Genomic DNA, 17051 nt, shown 5'->3' on the forward strand with positions numbered 1-17051 from the left:
TCGAGTTCCGCGTTGGGTGAACACTGTTGAAATTATGTGCTAAAACGTGGTCATTTATCAGAGAGCGAGAGAGAGAGAGAGAGAGAGAGCACGCGAGAGAGAGAGAGCAAGAGTGCAAGAGAACTAGGCAGAATGATAAGATGGCATGCAGCTGCATTAATGCGAAATATGTGGTTTGATTCTGCAAAGACTACAAAGCGGCTTGTGGACTTACTGAGATATTTTACTAGCCTTGGGAGTTAGGTAATAAACGGGAGAGTGAGCCTCATGACAGTTTTGTGTGTTAGAATAAAGAGCTCACCTTCATGAGCAATGCATTCTTGCATACTATTAATGGACTCACAGTGTGCTAAGTGAAGGTTGCACCTGACCTGCAAATGTATCCATACCAATAGTACTGTTTGAGGGTTAAGGATGTTGTTTACCAAGGATGTTGTTTACAAAGTTAACCAAATCAGGCTTAAACTGTGTTTGTACTGGTATCTCTGGTAACACCCATAACGTTGGGAATCAGCTAACCTGAGCCCTTGAGTGCCGTAATATCCTCTAATATTTCCACTTAATCACATCATTTATTGGCCTTAGTCTTCCAAGTGACCATATTTTCCATTATTCACTTGGCTAATTAAATGTCCTCTCGGAAAGAAATACGGCATATTTTAGTTCATTTTAGCTGTGTGCAAGTTGTGTGCCAAACCAGCGGCAATTTTCCCCAGACGAAGGGCATGATGAGGTGGCACAGGCTGATTTTATCAGCAGGAGATCTGATTAAAGCCTCTGCTCTCGGTGTTGAATGCCCCATTCATTGACATACGCAAGAATCACGTGAACTTTTTTTTGTGCATGCGTCAAAATGTCAAGCTGCATTTCAAAAATTTTCAGTATGGCTTCCGATTGTTCCTCATGAAAAATGAATTGCTTTCATATGCTAATTTTCCCATTTCCACACGTTAATTGATGTATTGTGGAGGCACAAAGTTAATAGGCGTCACCTGAGCTCATTAATCAGGGAGCGAAGGTGTGATCTCACGCCAGGGACGCCGTCCTCGGCGCCCGTGTGCTCCACGTCAGTGCTGCAAGGGGGGGGGGGGGGGGGGGGGGGGGTTCGCATGTCACAGGGCAGAGTAGCATGGTAGCTTTTCACACAATTCACCCCATTTCCCAGCCTTCTGAAGGAAGGAAGACATTTTTGGTTTGGGTTCTGATGCAGCCGGCTCACCTCAGGTAAGCGTTTCATCAGTGTCAGATAAGCATTTATTTTTTGTTTCACATGCATTGCACCGAGTGGCCCACCGCATCCGCACTTGAAGCCTGTAATCATATGGCTCTGTGGATAAGGCATAAGAGCAGCAGGGGGAAGCCATCCATGTGTCTGCGGCGCACAAGCAGCTCTCAGCAGGAGGGGGGCGCCGTGTGACGTCTTTCCGAAGTCTGCCGGAGACGAAGGCCCCCCCAGCAGGAGGCCATGTTTAATATTCCCAACCTGCTGAAGGCCCAGCGCACGCTTCATTAGAACCTGACAGCAGCGAGACACAGCTGGATCCCCTCCACCGTTTATGCAGACGATCCCATGCCGGTGTCAGCGATGTAGATATAAAGCATGGAAATCTCATCTTAAATCACACTTTTATTGACAGAGTGGATATGGAGCCAGGCTCTGTTGGCTTTTATGGAAGGACAGGTGTTGGAGTGTGGACTATGTCTTGCTCAGAACATAGCACTCACTGATTTATTCTGTTATCACGACCTGATGCAACTTGTCAGGTGTGTAAATCATCTCATGATAAGGGTTGCAGGGATATTAAAAAGTTACACATGGAAGCTAAACATTCACACACACACAGAAAATAGCTGAAAATGGCAAATAAGACAAATTGTGTTGTGTACATGATAATTTAAAGCAAATATTTACTGTGTTGGAATGTTCAAATTTCAACTGAGCAAGCTAATGGTATAAAAATCCCTGGTATCTGAGCAAGTAGTACTAAAAGCATAAAACACAACCTATACCTCTTTTTGAATCAGATTTTTTGAGCATTTCTTGGAACAACTTACTTGCTGTGAACCTGTTCTTTTAGCATTTTCTTGCAAACAGCAGTGGGCAGTGTGAGCGCAGCCCATTTCTCCTCACGGACCTCGTGAGAGATTTGGTCTTGATTATGCATGAAACTGCAGCACTGATGTTCCGCCACAGTGAACTCCATCATTAGGTCATCCGACTTGTAGGTCATTAAATTTTTACTGATCATGAATAAGTCAGGAACTGCTGCCTTTAATCATGGCCAGTGAAACGCCCCCACCCCTCCACCCACCCCCCCCAAACTAATCTGCGATGTGCAAAACCCAACATTTGTACAATTAAACGTGCAAGGCATTTGGAGGAGGTTTGCTCTCTCCAATATGAATTGTGGTGTGGATTTACCACCGTTTGATGGAGTCAAGATGTACTGATCACAATTTCCCATAGAGTAAACCACCTCCTATGGGATTTCCCTGGAAACTGGAAAGTCCATACTACAGGGGACTACAGAACTACAGGACTGCCTAAATGGGCTGAATAGCCTATTTCCGTCATTAAACTTCTTAAGCTCTCCATGTTGTATTGGGCCTCTATTAGACTTAGACTAGATATCTAACACAGATATATCACTATTCTAATCAAGAAGGATAGTTGGGGGTGGGGGCAGTCACCATGGTCCTCACATTTCCATCAATGAAGGCCTGTCAGTGTAATCTAATGAATATGATATTGATGCCATTTGATTTATAATCCTCCCTTGTTGCAGTGGTTTAATAACATTTTAAATTGAGAAGCATGGCTGTGTGGAAACACACAGGTGCCATTTGGGGTCAGTGGTTTTCATGAATAGTAATTGGAATCACACTGCCTAATTGCATCTTGTACTTCAACAAGTTTTATGTTTTAATATTCAACAGTCAAATGAGTTCATGACTGCAAGGAAAGAAAAGCATATTAAGATAAGCCTGTGCCATTAGCTTTGGCTCCATGAGTGTTGATGGCATTATGAAATGCTTTTCCTTTCAGTTCTGCGCGTATCGACATGCACACCTTTGTTCACAGATAATGGGAAAAGCAGTAAAAACTGAAACAGAAATTCCTGTTGGGCTTGCCTCAGCCATCTGTAGGTTACATGAATGCTTTTACCTTCATGTGCATACTTAAAATGTTGCATAAATCTGTAAAAGAGGAGCTTTCCTGCAAAACAGGAACTGTTAACTGAAGAGGTGTTCAGGGAAAAAAAACAAGTGTGGGGAAAAAAATTCTGAAAATGTCTGTAGTTGGCTAGGCAAAAGAGGTGCTGCCCCCTTGTGTTCACATACTGCACACGATACTGTGTATCATTTTCTCGCCACCATAGAGCTGGCCCAGTTTCACGCCAGATGGTGGAGTAGAGTAGCAAAGCAGGAGTAATGTTCCAGCACCCTACTGCTAACACTCACTGTAAGGTAGCTGTTAGGCACGAAACGGAGTATCCATGGAGGCTGTGTATGTTGCAAAGTTGTTTTAAGTGAATAGCTTAATCTTACATGCTGAAATTTGGCAGCTGGCTATAGAGTGCTCCTGGTCCAAGCCCTTGTTAGTGAGACCTACAGCTGCCAGGAAAATGCCATTCTTCAGGAGGCTCTCCAAGATGGAAAAAAAAGAGACACTTTGTGTGGAATATTTCACAGGTGATGGACATCAGATTGACAGGGAAAGTGACAAAGTAAATCACCCATGAAGCAGCTGAAAAGCGCAGGCACACTGCTGCAGCTTCTTACCAGGTGAACAGGCTCGCTGGAAACATCAAAAACTGAGATCTCTTGTTATTCTTGTTATTACGATCATTACTACCATTTACTTATGAGACATCCTTGTTTGATGCAGTTTACTTTATTTCTGATGTTGAATACATGGCCGTAGTAATTCAATTAATTCTTCGCAACATCAATACCCTGCCTCCAATTCAAAACTGCATATTTCATGTTAAATGCCAAGCTCCCCAACCAATAACTAATCAGTCTGGAATCATTTGCCTTTTTTTCCCCCCTCTCCCTCAATTCATATTCCATTTAGCGTGAAAGATGACACTGAATTTTTAATGAGGCAGCATTTGGACGTGCTCTCCCGCAGTGTGCGGAGACTGTGTGGGCAGGTGCCGACGCCTCGCCCGCTCCTCTCCGGCTCGCAGACGCGCGATGCTTTGTGAGGGGAAACCAGCGAGCATTTGGCTTTTTAAATCTTTCATGCGCCCTCACAACAGGCGTGCCTTTCATTTTTTCAGCCGAAACTGGAGGAGCTCTGCAATACTGTATTCACTGCTAACGCATGCTTTAGTAATGTACTACACAGCTCTGTAGAGTAAATATTTATTTCAAATGTTATCCTTACATACATATATTCATATTTATAAAATATACATATTTTGGTGTGGGGAGTAAATCTGTATCCACAGTATTCTACTTGCAAAAGCATTCCATCTCTGGTGAAACAGTTAGCAAGAAGTTAAATGTAGAGAGTGTATCCCTTGGAAAAACCTGTGAACTACTGAAAGGAACGTAAAATCAACAACACACCAGCGTGTATTAAAGTGAAAACACTGCGTACTTGAGACTCATCTTCAGGATTCATCTGCTGGGAAGCTAGTTTCAGCTGGTTCCACTATCCCATAATGCTCATGAGCCCAACACAGAGAGAAAGGCCATGAGCTCGACGCTCTGCCCCTAAGGCGGAACAGCTAGATCAAACACTCCTCCTGAAGCCTTGCTCCCTTATTCTTCTCATTTGTAACATCCTGCCTGGTGTCACATGTGTGACCTACTTTCTTTTTTTAATCAACAGATGAGAATTTCACGTGGAGATCCTCTACAAATGCTAATATGCGACCTTTTATGAATGCACCGTTTCTGCTGAGTAGACAAATCAAATCACCCTTACTCATACCTTACATACATACTCAAGAGCTCTTTATTTCCAGGGGATTAAATCTTAATTTATCTGGCATGGGGCATACAAATACATGAGACTCTGTATTTTGTCATTTATATGCAGTGATTATTGCTTTGCAGTATTGCTCATATGAAACAATTTTAGAGTTGGATTCATAATTCGGGTTCGTTTGATAAAAAATGAAAAAATTCAAGGGAAAAAGCCAACAGTCATATCTGCATTGATCAGTTTGGTAACATTTTTTGTTACGTTAGACATTTCATTACTGTCCTATCACTGTCTACTGTAATATTTAACCAAGTGACTTGCTAATATTCAACCAATTTGTAACATCTTCAGATCCGTGAAATATGGAACTCAGTTTTGTGCTTTATGTAGAATGTATATGGATAACCCAACACTGACCTCTAATCCAACCAAAAACTTGAAGCTTGTTTCTAACTCATCTTAAACCAAAACTAGCCTTCAACTCACCTCTTTTTGCAATTTCAAAATTTTGTAATACTGTATAGTTCCATATCAGTTGCACATTTGCATGAAATAAAACAGTGGTCTCTAACTGAACTAGTGTGATTCTACTGAAAAATTGCATGCATAATAAGCTGGTCAAAATGTTTAAATTCAAGGATTTAAAGTCTGCTGCATAATAAATTAGATTTTTTAAATGAATGAGTCATCAACCTTTATGCATTAAGCAAATGTTAGTTTTGTGTGTTCAGGGTTTTATTGCTACGATGTGACCCATAAACACAGATGTGCTTCATTGGCAGAACGGTAAACACTAAGTCGAGTGGATTTTATTCTCAACTCTCTGCAATCAATGTATTAATTGTGGTATATTAATGATTAAGTGATAAGTACTTATACATGTCCGTTTGTCTTGGCTCTCATGTAGGTGATAATAGATGATCAGTCATATCAGCTTTGGTCTTTTAGAACATTAAAGTATGTGTTTGAAGCATAGTTCAGTAACTAAGAAATTCTGCGTACTATTTTCTCAAATTGAAATGTATGTAGACGAAAATATGTATGATATAGTTGCGCCTTCTCTGCAGTAGACTTGAGAGGTGAAGGTATTGGCTGCATTTGCTGGAATGGATTGAAGCTGAGTAAGAGTGACAGCGAGCATCATGACAGGTATCAGTTGCTGTCCACCTTTTTTTATTCATCTGGCTCTCCCTGTTTCTCCCTCTTCCCCTCTCTCTCTCTCTCTCTCTCTCGCTCTGCCTCTCCGCAGTCCGCACATAGTGACCGAGTACATGGGCATCAGGAACGAGAGTTTCATGAAAATTGCAGCAGTGGGAACGTGGATGGGGGATTTCGTGACAGCGTGGATGGTGAGCCTCTCCAAAGCCGTCCTCCTCCTCTGCCCTTCCCTGTGGGTCCGTGAGTGTGTCCCCCTCCTCACGCTAAACCCAGAACAGATGGCTGCCGCTGACATGGCCCTCCCCATAGCCACTCAGGACAGATCGCTTCACTCCGCGCGAGCACTTTGCATCAGCGCAATGGATTGCGTGCCTTCTTCCTCATGATCAAACACGCCGATATGTCAGGCCTTAATAATGCATCCGCTGAGTCCACATCTAACATGACCATCATTTTAGTACCATAAATCTTTGAGGAGACAGACCGTTTCGAGGTCCATTTTTTCCTCAACAATCTTAATGGACACCATATTCCGGTCTGTGAATCCAGGGTGAGAATTTATCTTTTTTCCTCACAAGGACTATGAACACATTGTTGATGGTAGGACACTTTTTTGGGTTTTTTTTTTTCCATACAGGACAAAGCGCCTCAAATGACCATCCCCTGCCTCCGAGTAGAGCTTTTCCCACTCACCAACATCAAGTGTAATTTCACTGGTAGCAGACAGTCCTGCAGTCCGACAGAAGGCAGTGAAATGGTGACACACAGGAATGCAGCTGAAAGGTCAGGGGAAACAGACACGTGTGGGAAGGGGCATCCTGCTGTGGCGTAAAAAGCTGACAGAGTCTCCCATCAATCCTTCCTTTTCCTCTTAATTTGTCAAAATAAAGACGATACGGACTCTGTTGGGATTTCACCGCCTGTAACTTGAAAACAGTTTGACACCTCCTAGTGGTAAACTTGACAAGCCTCCACAGCGCAGGCATTAGCATTCTGTGTGCAGTGGAGAAGGTGCAGGCTGCCAGACTAAAACGGCAAAATCCAGACATTACAGTCTGGAGCTTTATTCAATTATTTCAAAAGATGAACTCCGCGACTCCTGGGGGAGTAGATGTAGCATGTGTCACCGTTTGATGGGCAGACAGGAAATGCCCATTTCAAGACACCCGATGCAAAAAGGCTAGAATGAATTGTGCGATAAAGCTGCTGTTTTTGAAGGATTTCTCCCAGGAGATGTGATCTGTTGACACATTGACCTTGTGTTGTGATGTGTCCTCTTTTAGAAAGGCAGTAATCACTCAGTTGTGGGTTAAAACAATCCCATATTAAAAACAACCTGCATCATAGACTGGGAAAGGGGTCCCTTTCAAAAATAGTTTTGTTGGTTGAATGTCAAGAAATGGCAAACAGCTCTGAATTATTTTCCCATCATTCTGTTTATTGTGAATGTTTGACACTAGAGCATTTTAATCAATCTGTATGCAGTCATTTAATAGAAAAACACACTGTAACCTTGAGGGGATAAGGTTAACTGTGCTATATCTTGGTAGGCCCACCTTTGATTACATATTCTGTAATTGGATTTTTATTATGACCCCAGCTTAGCCTCCTGGCCCATAATTACTGTACACCACTTTCTCCAAGGAAGGAGGGAAGGAATGAGGGAGAAAGAAAAAGAGGCATGATGACAGATTAATTACCAAACATTCTATTCTCCAAATGATACCCCTGCTCTGCCCTGTAAATATCCAGACTAGATGGCTCATCTACCAGTTTGACAGACGGTGGCCAAGACATTTTTCTCCAAAGACTGTACTTATAGTTTGCGAAGGAGCATGATCTCTGGTGCCACATTTAAACATAAGGCAGAGCAAATTGCTTACAGTTTGACAAGCCAGAACAGAGAGCAAGAAAGGATATCTGGGCATGCTCACTACTTCAATATGAAGTTATCACAGAGAGCAAGAGAGAGGGAGGGAGGGAGATTTGATCAAATTTAATGGTTTGCAATTTTGTGTGGTGGTGGAGTGATTTCTTTGTTCCAATCACCTTTCAACTCTCCATATTTTTATGAATCATAAACCCGGATGTTATCCCAGTTTAAAATAATGAGATTGTTTTCCCAGAGGACATGCTCCGTTAGTTTAATAACTGACACTGATGGAAAAGAAATGGTTAGAAATGCATAAACAGTTATTTGATTCTTTTTGGCAGGTTGGAAGATGCATCTTGTAGGTGTTCAACACACAAAGTGTAAATATATATAAACGACCGACTTCACAAGCATTTTTTTTTACTTGACATGTGAATGTTTTATTGCTAGCCTTTACCCTGTACTTATACAATGCTTGGATTTACCAATGCTGCCATTGAAGTGTTCCCTCTTTTTTATCAGGTGACTGATATGATGCTTCAGGATCAACACTATCCAGACTGGGGAAAAGCAGCAAGACGGTTCTGGAAACAGGGGAACAATAGAATTGTCCTGTTCTGGTACGCCATATGAATGAAATGTGTTCTGTGGGGTTTGTCTGCAATACAGAGTTCTACATCACGTTAGAGTCAGGCAGTCACCTGTAAGACAGCTCAGGGCTGAAACGGCTGTTTGTGAATGGAAGGCAGTCAGTAAACACAGAAGCATTGGCTTTTCTGTATGTGTGAGCAAATAGTAAAAACTGCAGTTGACGGAGTGGCAGTGGTCCAGGTGAGGGTTTATGACAGTGAGTGGGTAAAGACGTGCACCTCCGTGAGGTCACACAAATTCAACAACGCCGTTAATCATCCTGCTCTCAGTGTCACCGCCTTCATTAGTGAAGCGGAGAGTGAGAGATCAATCAGCGCTACAAGGTCTCTGCGAGGGTCAAACTCACTGCACCTTTCTGAAAGAGAAGACCCAAGGCCCGAGCTCACATCCCTGAACCCCTCATCCCCGCCAGTGCATCAGGGACAGCGGTAATCTCATAAAGTGCTGGCACAGCAGTGTGGCGTGACCCTGTCCAGATGAGTGACCTGACGTCTTAAACAGTGCTGTCTGTGGGTGGTCCTGGAGGTTTAAATTCTGAGCCCTTTAAATCCTCTCACACCTTTCAAAAATGTGCTGTTGGACATCCTTTACAATGACCCTGTATTTTTTTTTCCCCCAAATTTGTATTTCATTTTATCAGGGTGGACTGACAGGGGGAAACTATTCAGTGATTCCATTAACTGTGCTGTGGTGTTCAAATCATGTTGTACTTGTAATAAAGTGGTTAGAATCCTATGTAAACTTTTTGTCTGAAATACAAACTAGGTCAGAACTTAGACAAGTAGGTCAGAGTTCTGAGTGCAATTTTACAATTTTAATGCATGCAATTGTGTCTATGCGTTTGACACAGGTTGACTGTGGCATGTTGTACATAGATGCCATCTACTGTGATAATACATTAGCACCATTTCTGCTTAATCATCAGACTTGGAAAAGAGTTGATCTGTTCATAACATTAGTTTATTGGAAACATGATGGACGTGTGTATGTATAAAATTTACTATTTGTATTGCCTGTTATTTTTTCCGTAATGTGAACAGCAGGCTGCAAATGAGCAATTTATTGTGCCGAAAAGATTTTCTGTGCGTTTCAAGTCTGGTTTACTTTTCTGCTCCTTTGCATAAGGAAAAATCTCAGCCTTCGGGTCAGAAAAATGTAGGTATGCAACTCCTCAGACAAAATAGTAAGGAACAGGAATGGGCAAATCTGCTCCACATGAAATCATGAATATTTCAAACAATTTTCTTGGTACTTCATAACTGTAGGTTTTCATCCTATTGTTATCCTTTGAGGCTAACGATTTAAAATTGTGCCATAAAAAAGTAGACACTGAGGCATAAACCTTTTTTCCATTTTGTTTGATTTGAGGGGGGAGAAGACAGGATATGAGCGGACTTAATGAAGACATCAGCAAGATTATGGTTCACGTCAGTGAGTTGAGACATTTTAGATTGTGTCTTTTTTAAGTCAGGTAAAATCCATACTGTAAGCACACTAATGGAATGGAAGTAATTCCTGGACGTTTTCCAAAAACACTATGCAGTCTCAGTGGAGCAATTAAAAATGTATGATAAATGTTTGCAGTGAAATCCAAGCACACTGGGTTCAGACTCCCATAGCTTTGCTTCCATTCATCTCATTCCGTTTATTGCTCAGATGCTGAGACTTGACAGACATCCTTGTATTTCTATGGTACTTTGTCTTCTTGTAATTGACACACACCTCTGAAAGTCACAGCCACTTTAAGAAATCCATTGACAGTGTGACTATTCATACACATACTGTGATATGCAAGAGTCTAAAGCCTAGTTCACAAAGATTATTGCAATTCACTAGCTGGTGTGACACATTAGGTCTGGGCTATTGCAGAACAGCTTGCAGAAAATGGCTTTTTGGCACATTCCCTCTTATTGAATGGTTTGTCATTAGCTGTTGCCAGACCCTTACTGCTTGTGAAGTCCTGCTCAGAACAGGACCGAGTTAACCATCTGCACCTTCTTGAGTGTTCCACTTTAGGCCCTTGCACTCTGCTAGAGAGACTCATGGGAACTGTAGTTTTTTGCCGGGAATGCAGTACTCATGTATTAAATCTTATACATTAACAAGCCATCATTCTCGAGTAAAGGCATATCTTGCATATTTGTTTAGATCTTGCACATTTCATTTATGCTATTTAGTTAAGTCACTGACACAAATGCTAATTTGATTTTGTGTGACATATGGCAGTATGCCTTCAGTAGTCTCATCACAGACATTTAACTGCTCTTGAGAGAAAGGGAACACTATATGGAACATGTTGAGTGTTGTAATTGTATAACTATCCATGTCTATGAATAATTCATATCCACTCCTTAAAGAACCACACACCAATTCCATTTTGTAAAAAATACATTTAATTATCTTTGGTAGGAAAAATATTCACAGCTCCTCATCATACTTTCAACTGAAGCTTTGTAATTACTATAACTGGAATACAGTAACTATAATGATAATAAATTGAGTTGTTAAGTCCAGTTTTAATTTACTGTGCCCTCAACCCAGTTCCTCATTATACATGTAAATGCACAATATCTTCTCACCCTGAAACATGGCAGATTAACAAAGTAGTGGTTTAAAAGCAGTCAGTCTTTATTGTGGTGGCATCCGAAGAACAAAATGCAGCTTTGAGTTAAACATTTAAGCAACTATTTTTTGTTTCAGAGTAACACAGTTTGTTCATTTCAGCAAAGTCAATGAAGCCTGTGAAAAAAGAAGCTTTTCCATTCGTTTTTGAGGAGAGCCATGTGTATTACAACCAAAGTACCATGAGTGAATGCCTTAGGGTAGTGTCTGTGGAAGGCAGAAGTGTATGATAGCACCTTTGTTTGTTTTATTTCCATAGGACTGTGCTCATCTCTCTGACATCTGTAGTGGTTCTTGTCATCAGCACTGACTGGATCAGCTGGGACAATCTGAATCGGGGATTTCTGCCAAGCGATGAGGTCTCCAGGGCTTTCCTGGCCTCTTTCATCTTGGTCTTTGACCTCCTCATTGTTATGCAGGTAGGGCTTTCTGCTGGCCAATTAAAACATGCTGTTGCCGTTTTCTATTGTCAGTTACAGTCACATACAGGGTTGGTATTGGAGCACAGCTTGTGTAGGTTGTGATCATTCATTGGCTGTGTGGCTTTATATGGTTTGTGTTTCTGCATAGTATGTGTGAACATTTATTTGGCATTTTGTGGTAATGGCATGCAGGATTTTATCAACATCGTTTATGCCTGGGGAAAAAGTGCATCAGTATTTGTCTTAGTGATTCATGAATGCGCAAATGCCTGTCTGACAGTATAGCAAAGGGATCTTTGGAGAAAAATGAACATTAACCCAGTGCATCCAGTTAAAGCGGCATATACCATGCATTTTAGAATGCAGTAGTCAGTTTGAGGTTGTCCTGCGAGTAGCCATTTCAGTCTAATCTGAACAGTATTTCTTTAGCCTTTCCTTATAGGAAGGTGTGGAATATAAGTGACAGACCTGTGTGTTTGATGCATATTTCAATGGACAACAGCTCCAAACAAACATGCATGGAACTTGCTGAAAAAAATGTTGATAGAACTGTAAAAACAGAAACAAGCTGTGTTCAGCATAGGTGCTCAGAAATTATACAGGACTCAATTTCAAAAGCCTTTAGCTTGATTAATTACTGCCTGTGGAAAGACAAGTTCCAATTTCCTCACGATTGAGAGGCTTGTCACTCCCTACACCTTAGAGGTTCTTCATAAACACAGGGTGAGCGTTTGCTGCCAGCTCACTGAGCGTCCTGTCCATTCCCGCATCACCAGCTCATGCAAATCTCATGTAACTGATGTGCAGACTTCATATAACGACATGCTCATTTCGTTCATATACCAGGGCAGCATTAGTGCATCGCAGGCAGCCTTGGTGTAATTCAGACTGGTGTATTTGTTCATGATTACTCCGTCTATGACTTGCGTTGTGTGCACTGTGCGGGTTCATTAGTGTTATTTATGATTTCAATTAGTTTGTGCTGTTATTACTGGAAGGCTTCCGCAGTCATCGGTCACCTTGACTGTGGTCAATAACGCTCCCAGCCCCGCACTCAGAATGGTGTCATTCACTCTCATGAGTGCTGCTGTGTCTTTAAGAGAATTTAGTCTAAACTAATTAACACCAGCAGCTAAACCTGCCATATCAGAATATATCTTTAGTAATAGAAATTTTGTAGTGTGTGCTGTAGTGCAGTGTTTGTTCAACTTTTTCAAGCATGTAATTCCATATATTCATAATTACCTAGAATGTGCAGTCCCTCTAAATCTGAAGTCAGATGGTGAACTACTAAATGTTCTCTGCACTGATGTCTGCAACTGAGTGTTTGACTGAATGCGATTGACGAGTAAAAGATGAAAGCTTAAAACGTCATGCTTTCATGTCTTAACAGTCATATTCTCTCTGGCAATTAAATACATTCATTAGAGATTCAACGTTTTTAGCAAGAAAAAACCCTCTCTTTGCATTCATGCTTAGCTGAAACTGTGTTTGGGAGAATGTGACTGTTTAAGGTTGGGATGTCTATCATATGTTTGCAGAGCAAGCAGTTTCTCACCCCAAGGGTTATGTGCAAAACTCTTCCCTGTCAGCAGACCATAAAAACTAAAAATAACTGAGTAATCTATAATGATGATCTCAGAGAAAACTACCATCTCTCAAATGGGTTTGGCTCCTATAAGAATGCATGTGTGGGTGTGTCCGTGTCCATGGCTAACTCTGTGCGACTCTTGATATAGTCATACTTCCCGATGTATGTGCAAAATACGTTAACATTAAGGATTTTAGATCCACCATATTGACAGCATTGGGAATGTTGACATTTCCATTGGTTGATGCCTGGAGAACATTCGCAAGGACTAAAGTGAGCTCATAGATAAAGGAGGATAAATAATGGATCCCTGATGTTCTGTGTGCTGATGTGTGACATGAGGATCCCACTGCAGACGCATTTACAGAGCTACTGCAGGTACACAGCTGAGCTCTTCATGTCAAACATGTCATTAATGGAACCTTGCCTCTAGCATCCTAACAAACACAGCAAGTCTTACAAATCTTTTGAGCACATGGTACATATACTTTTTTTAAAGCCCACTGGGAATTATTTTAAATGTGAAAGTAACCAAAAATCACTCTTACAGAACTGTGGCAAGAAAACATGTCATCAAATATCACAAAGTCATGTCCAGAACCAGGAAATACTGCCATGAAAGACGACAAGTGTCACTAACAAGAATGAGCATCAGCTGGTAATCTCTGCATCAGAGAGGTCGTAAGTCAAATGAGAGGCTGCATGATATGTACTGTATCCTTATATACACTATATGGGTCACTTTTAGGACTGGGAGTTTCCGCACTTCATGGGAGACCTAGACATGAATCTTCCAGGCATGTCCACCACCCAGGTAAAGGTCAAGCTGCCTGTTTGCAAGAGCATCTTCAAGGAGGAGTATCACATTCACATTACAGGTATGGGGAACACACAGGCACATGCTCACCTACTGATGCATAACCTGACAAACTGTTGAATACCATTGTGCCATAACTATTGACCAGCATCAGATTCGTCTTTTAATCGTAGACGATATCAGTGTTCAATGATTTTGCCTCTATGGCTTTGATTTGTCATTAAAAATTCGGCTGTTTTGGATGTTGGCTAAAGATGGTATATAAGGGCTCTGTTCAGTTTAACCAATGTGTGTTTCAGTTTCTGCTTCTTCAAAGAAAATTAAAGCAAGGTTGTATTTCAATTAAAAACAGTCACCAAAATTCACAAAATGTTTTTCTAATAAATTACAACACTTGCTTAAAATTTATTAGTCTAAGTAGACTGCATTTAGATTAAAGAGGTCTTAATTCAATCTTTCAGCAGAAGACCTTGAACATTTTGTCTCATCTGATAGTATCCGTTTCAAATTTTTTGTATTTCTTAAGTCTTCCTCTTAGAGACCAGAGTAAGATGATCAAATTAGCACTATAAATACTAGATCAAACACCCGTCTTATGACTGCTGAAAGTCTATTCCAGCCACGATGTATTTGTAGCACCCTGCTATTGCATTTATATGAGTGCCACATAATATCAAACTGTAATATCAAATCTGAAGCGCAATGATCATTAACACCTTATAAAGCGCACTTTCATATTAGCTGAAAAAAACATTGGTCTAATGTTTAACTGCTTAAATATTCAACAGTTCACATCAGGTTGTTTGCCCTAATGAACTGCATAATTATTCAGCTTAATGAAAATGGCTCCATGTCATTTCTGTGACAAAGACGCTGAATAAAAGCACCCTTCCCAGAAATTAGTTTTAACATTTGAGATTAGCTCAGGCACTCGTCTGATTTTATAATTGTAAATTTGAGGAAGAGATATCGTTAATTGTTCAGTTTTGACTTTACTGAATTATAAGCTCCTCAGCAAACAGTGGAATATGCTTACAGAGAGATATGCTTGCAACCACTGAAAGTTTCACAGTGAATGTAATGGTGATGTGTTACATTGACTGTCAAGGTTTTACTAAAACCATTTGTTGTCTTTAAAGTATCACATGGTGTGAGGACATTTTTTGTGTAAATTGATAGAAATTTGCATACATGTTTTCTGACAGGTAAATGGTTCAACTATGGGATCATCTTCCTGGTTCTGATTCTGGATCTGAACATGTGGAAGAATCAGATCTTCTACAAGCCCTATGAGTATGGCCAGTACGTGGGTCCCGGTGAGAAAATCTACACGGTTGAGGAGCCCGACACCCTCATTGACTTCAACAGGAGCACCCTGACCTGGGAGTGGCGCTCCACCAACATTGACCCGGACACCAACCGCACCTACGTCTACCGGGACATGTTCCTGCACAGCCGCTATGTAGGGGCCAGCCTGGACGTGAAGTGCCTGGCCTTCATCCCCAGCCTGGCCGCCTTCGTCCTCTTCGGCTTCTTCATCTGGCTGCTGGGCCGCTTCCAGGAGAGCGAGCAGGGCCCCGAGAACCAGGACGGCACGTACGAGAGGATCAAGAGGAAGTCTCCGTCCGAGTACAGCAAGGACATGGGCGCCACGCCCGAGGAGGTCCACATCTCCATGAGCGAGACCCTGAGGCGGGCCAACCCCATGCTGCTGTCGGTGGACGCGCCCCACTTCGGCTCCTCCCACACCTCCATCTCGCCCTGCTCCACGGAAACGCTCGAGACTCACCCCAGTATAGTCATCGACAGCGTGGCGCCCGAGGAGCCCGCCGTCTCTTCAGATGTTGATAAACCTTCACCCCCAGACTGAACAGGCTGCAGTCACACTGGAAAACTTGTCAAAGGCGATTCATTTTTAAACCGTGCTCGCTAGTTTTGCTAATCCTTCTACCTACAATCCCGGCTGGAATTTCTCTACAATGATGACTTCTTTTGATGGAACTGTGAATCCAGCTGAAGGATGGAACTGAAAAAGACCCAGTACTTGGTCCCCAAGTATCCCTGGTGTTCTTTTTTTAACAGTTTTGTAATAAAATTTTTTAAACCCCGTCATATGACACCTTTAAAAGACAGAACGTTAACCCTCTGTATCCAAAGGCGTATGTCTTGTTGGTGCTTTGTCCTTTTTCTAAACCAACACATTTTTTTCTATTATGACATTAATTTGGTGCCTATGTGGAATGGAATTTATATGGTTGGTGCAATTGTTTGTGTCGTGTGTATTGTCTCAAAACTTGATTTCATATAATGTGTGCCTTGACTTGTCATTTTTGTGAAGTGTCTCATCAGTGAAAACAGGACATGACACACAGGAAGGTAGATGGCTGAATGGATGAATAATGTTCACATTAATATCCTTGGTGATGGTTCAGACCATACTTTAAGGTTCAATACATATATGTTTGCAATAGGACCATTTATGTTCTTCTCAGAGCTTGGACACTTACTTACACTTTCAGTATCATTTATAGTGTTGCTTAAGATGTTGGTTGAGTGGGTAGCTCAAAATATCATTGTCTATACATTTAATATTAGTATGAGAAGTGTGTACATGGTACAAGCAGTGATAAACAGCTACTGAATGAATAACCTTGTTCATTTGTTTTCTTTCTGCTTCGTGTACATTGGAACTGATTCAATCAATGCAAGGGAGAGCACAGAGCTTGCTCGTCTAGTTTACCCTTGTAAGTTTTCGTCAGTCTTGCTCAGATTATGAAAACCTTTGTTCTCTAACAGCTTCTTCCAAGTGCATTAGTGAAAAAAAATCATTACTCAATCATTACCATCAAGTCAGTCTCTTTTGGCTTTGAGGTCATCTGTAAAGATTGTACTCTGAGAATGGGCGTTTTGGAGGGACATTTTCTGCTGGGCCATTACAGTTTTGGAGCTTTGCTTTTCCCTCATTAAATCAGCTTCCA

The 17051-nt window shown here is 41.4% G+C and overlaps 1 protein-coding gene across 1 annotated transcript in view; it reads left to right on the top strand.

Moving 5' to 3' along the window:
- The window catches only part of tmem117 (transmembrane protein 117), a 34151-nt gene extending 17975 nt beyond the window's left edge, over positions 1-16176 (top strand). The window contains exons 4-8 of the mRNA XM_036518249.1: positions 6189-6288; positions 8493-8590; positions 11503-11662; positions 14005-14134; positions 15279-16176. Of these exons, the coding sequence (XP_036374142.1) occupies positions 6189-6288; positions 8493-8590; positions 11503-11662; positions 14005-14134; positions 15279-15943 (1153 nt within the window). The 3' untranslated portion in view covers positions 15944-16176. The remainder of the gene's footprint in view (positions 1-6188; positions 6289-8492; positions 8591-11502; positions 11663-14004; positions 14135-15278) is intronic.
- Positions 16177-17051: the final 875 nt, after the last annotated feature.

Source organism: Megalops cyprinoides, chromosome 23 (genome assembly GCF_013368585.1).
Source record: "Megalops cyprinoides isolate fMegCyp1 chromosome 23, fMegCyp1.pri, whole genome shotgun sequence".
NCBI classification, from domain to species: Eukaryota; Metazoa; Chordata; class Actinopteri; order Elopiformes; family Megalopidae; genus Megalops; species Megalops cyprinoides.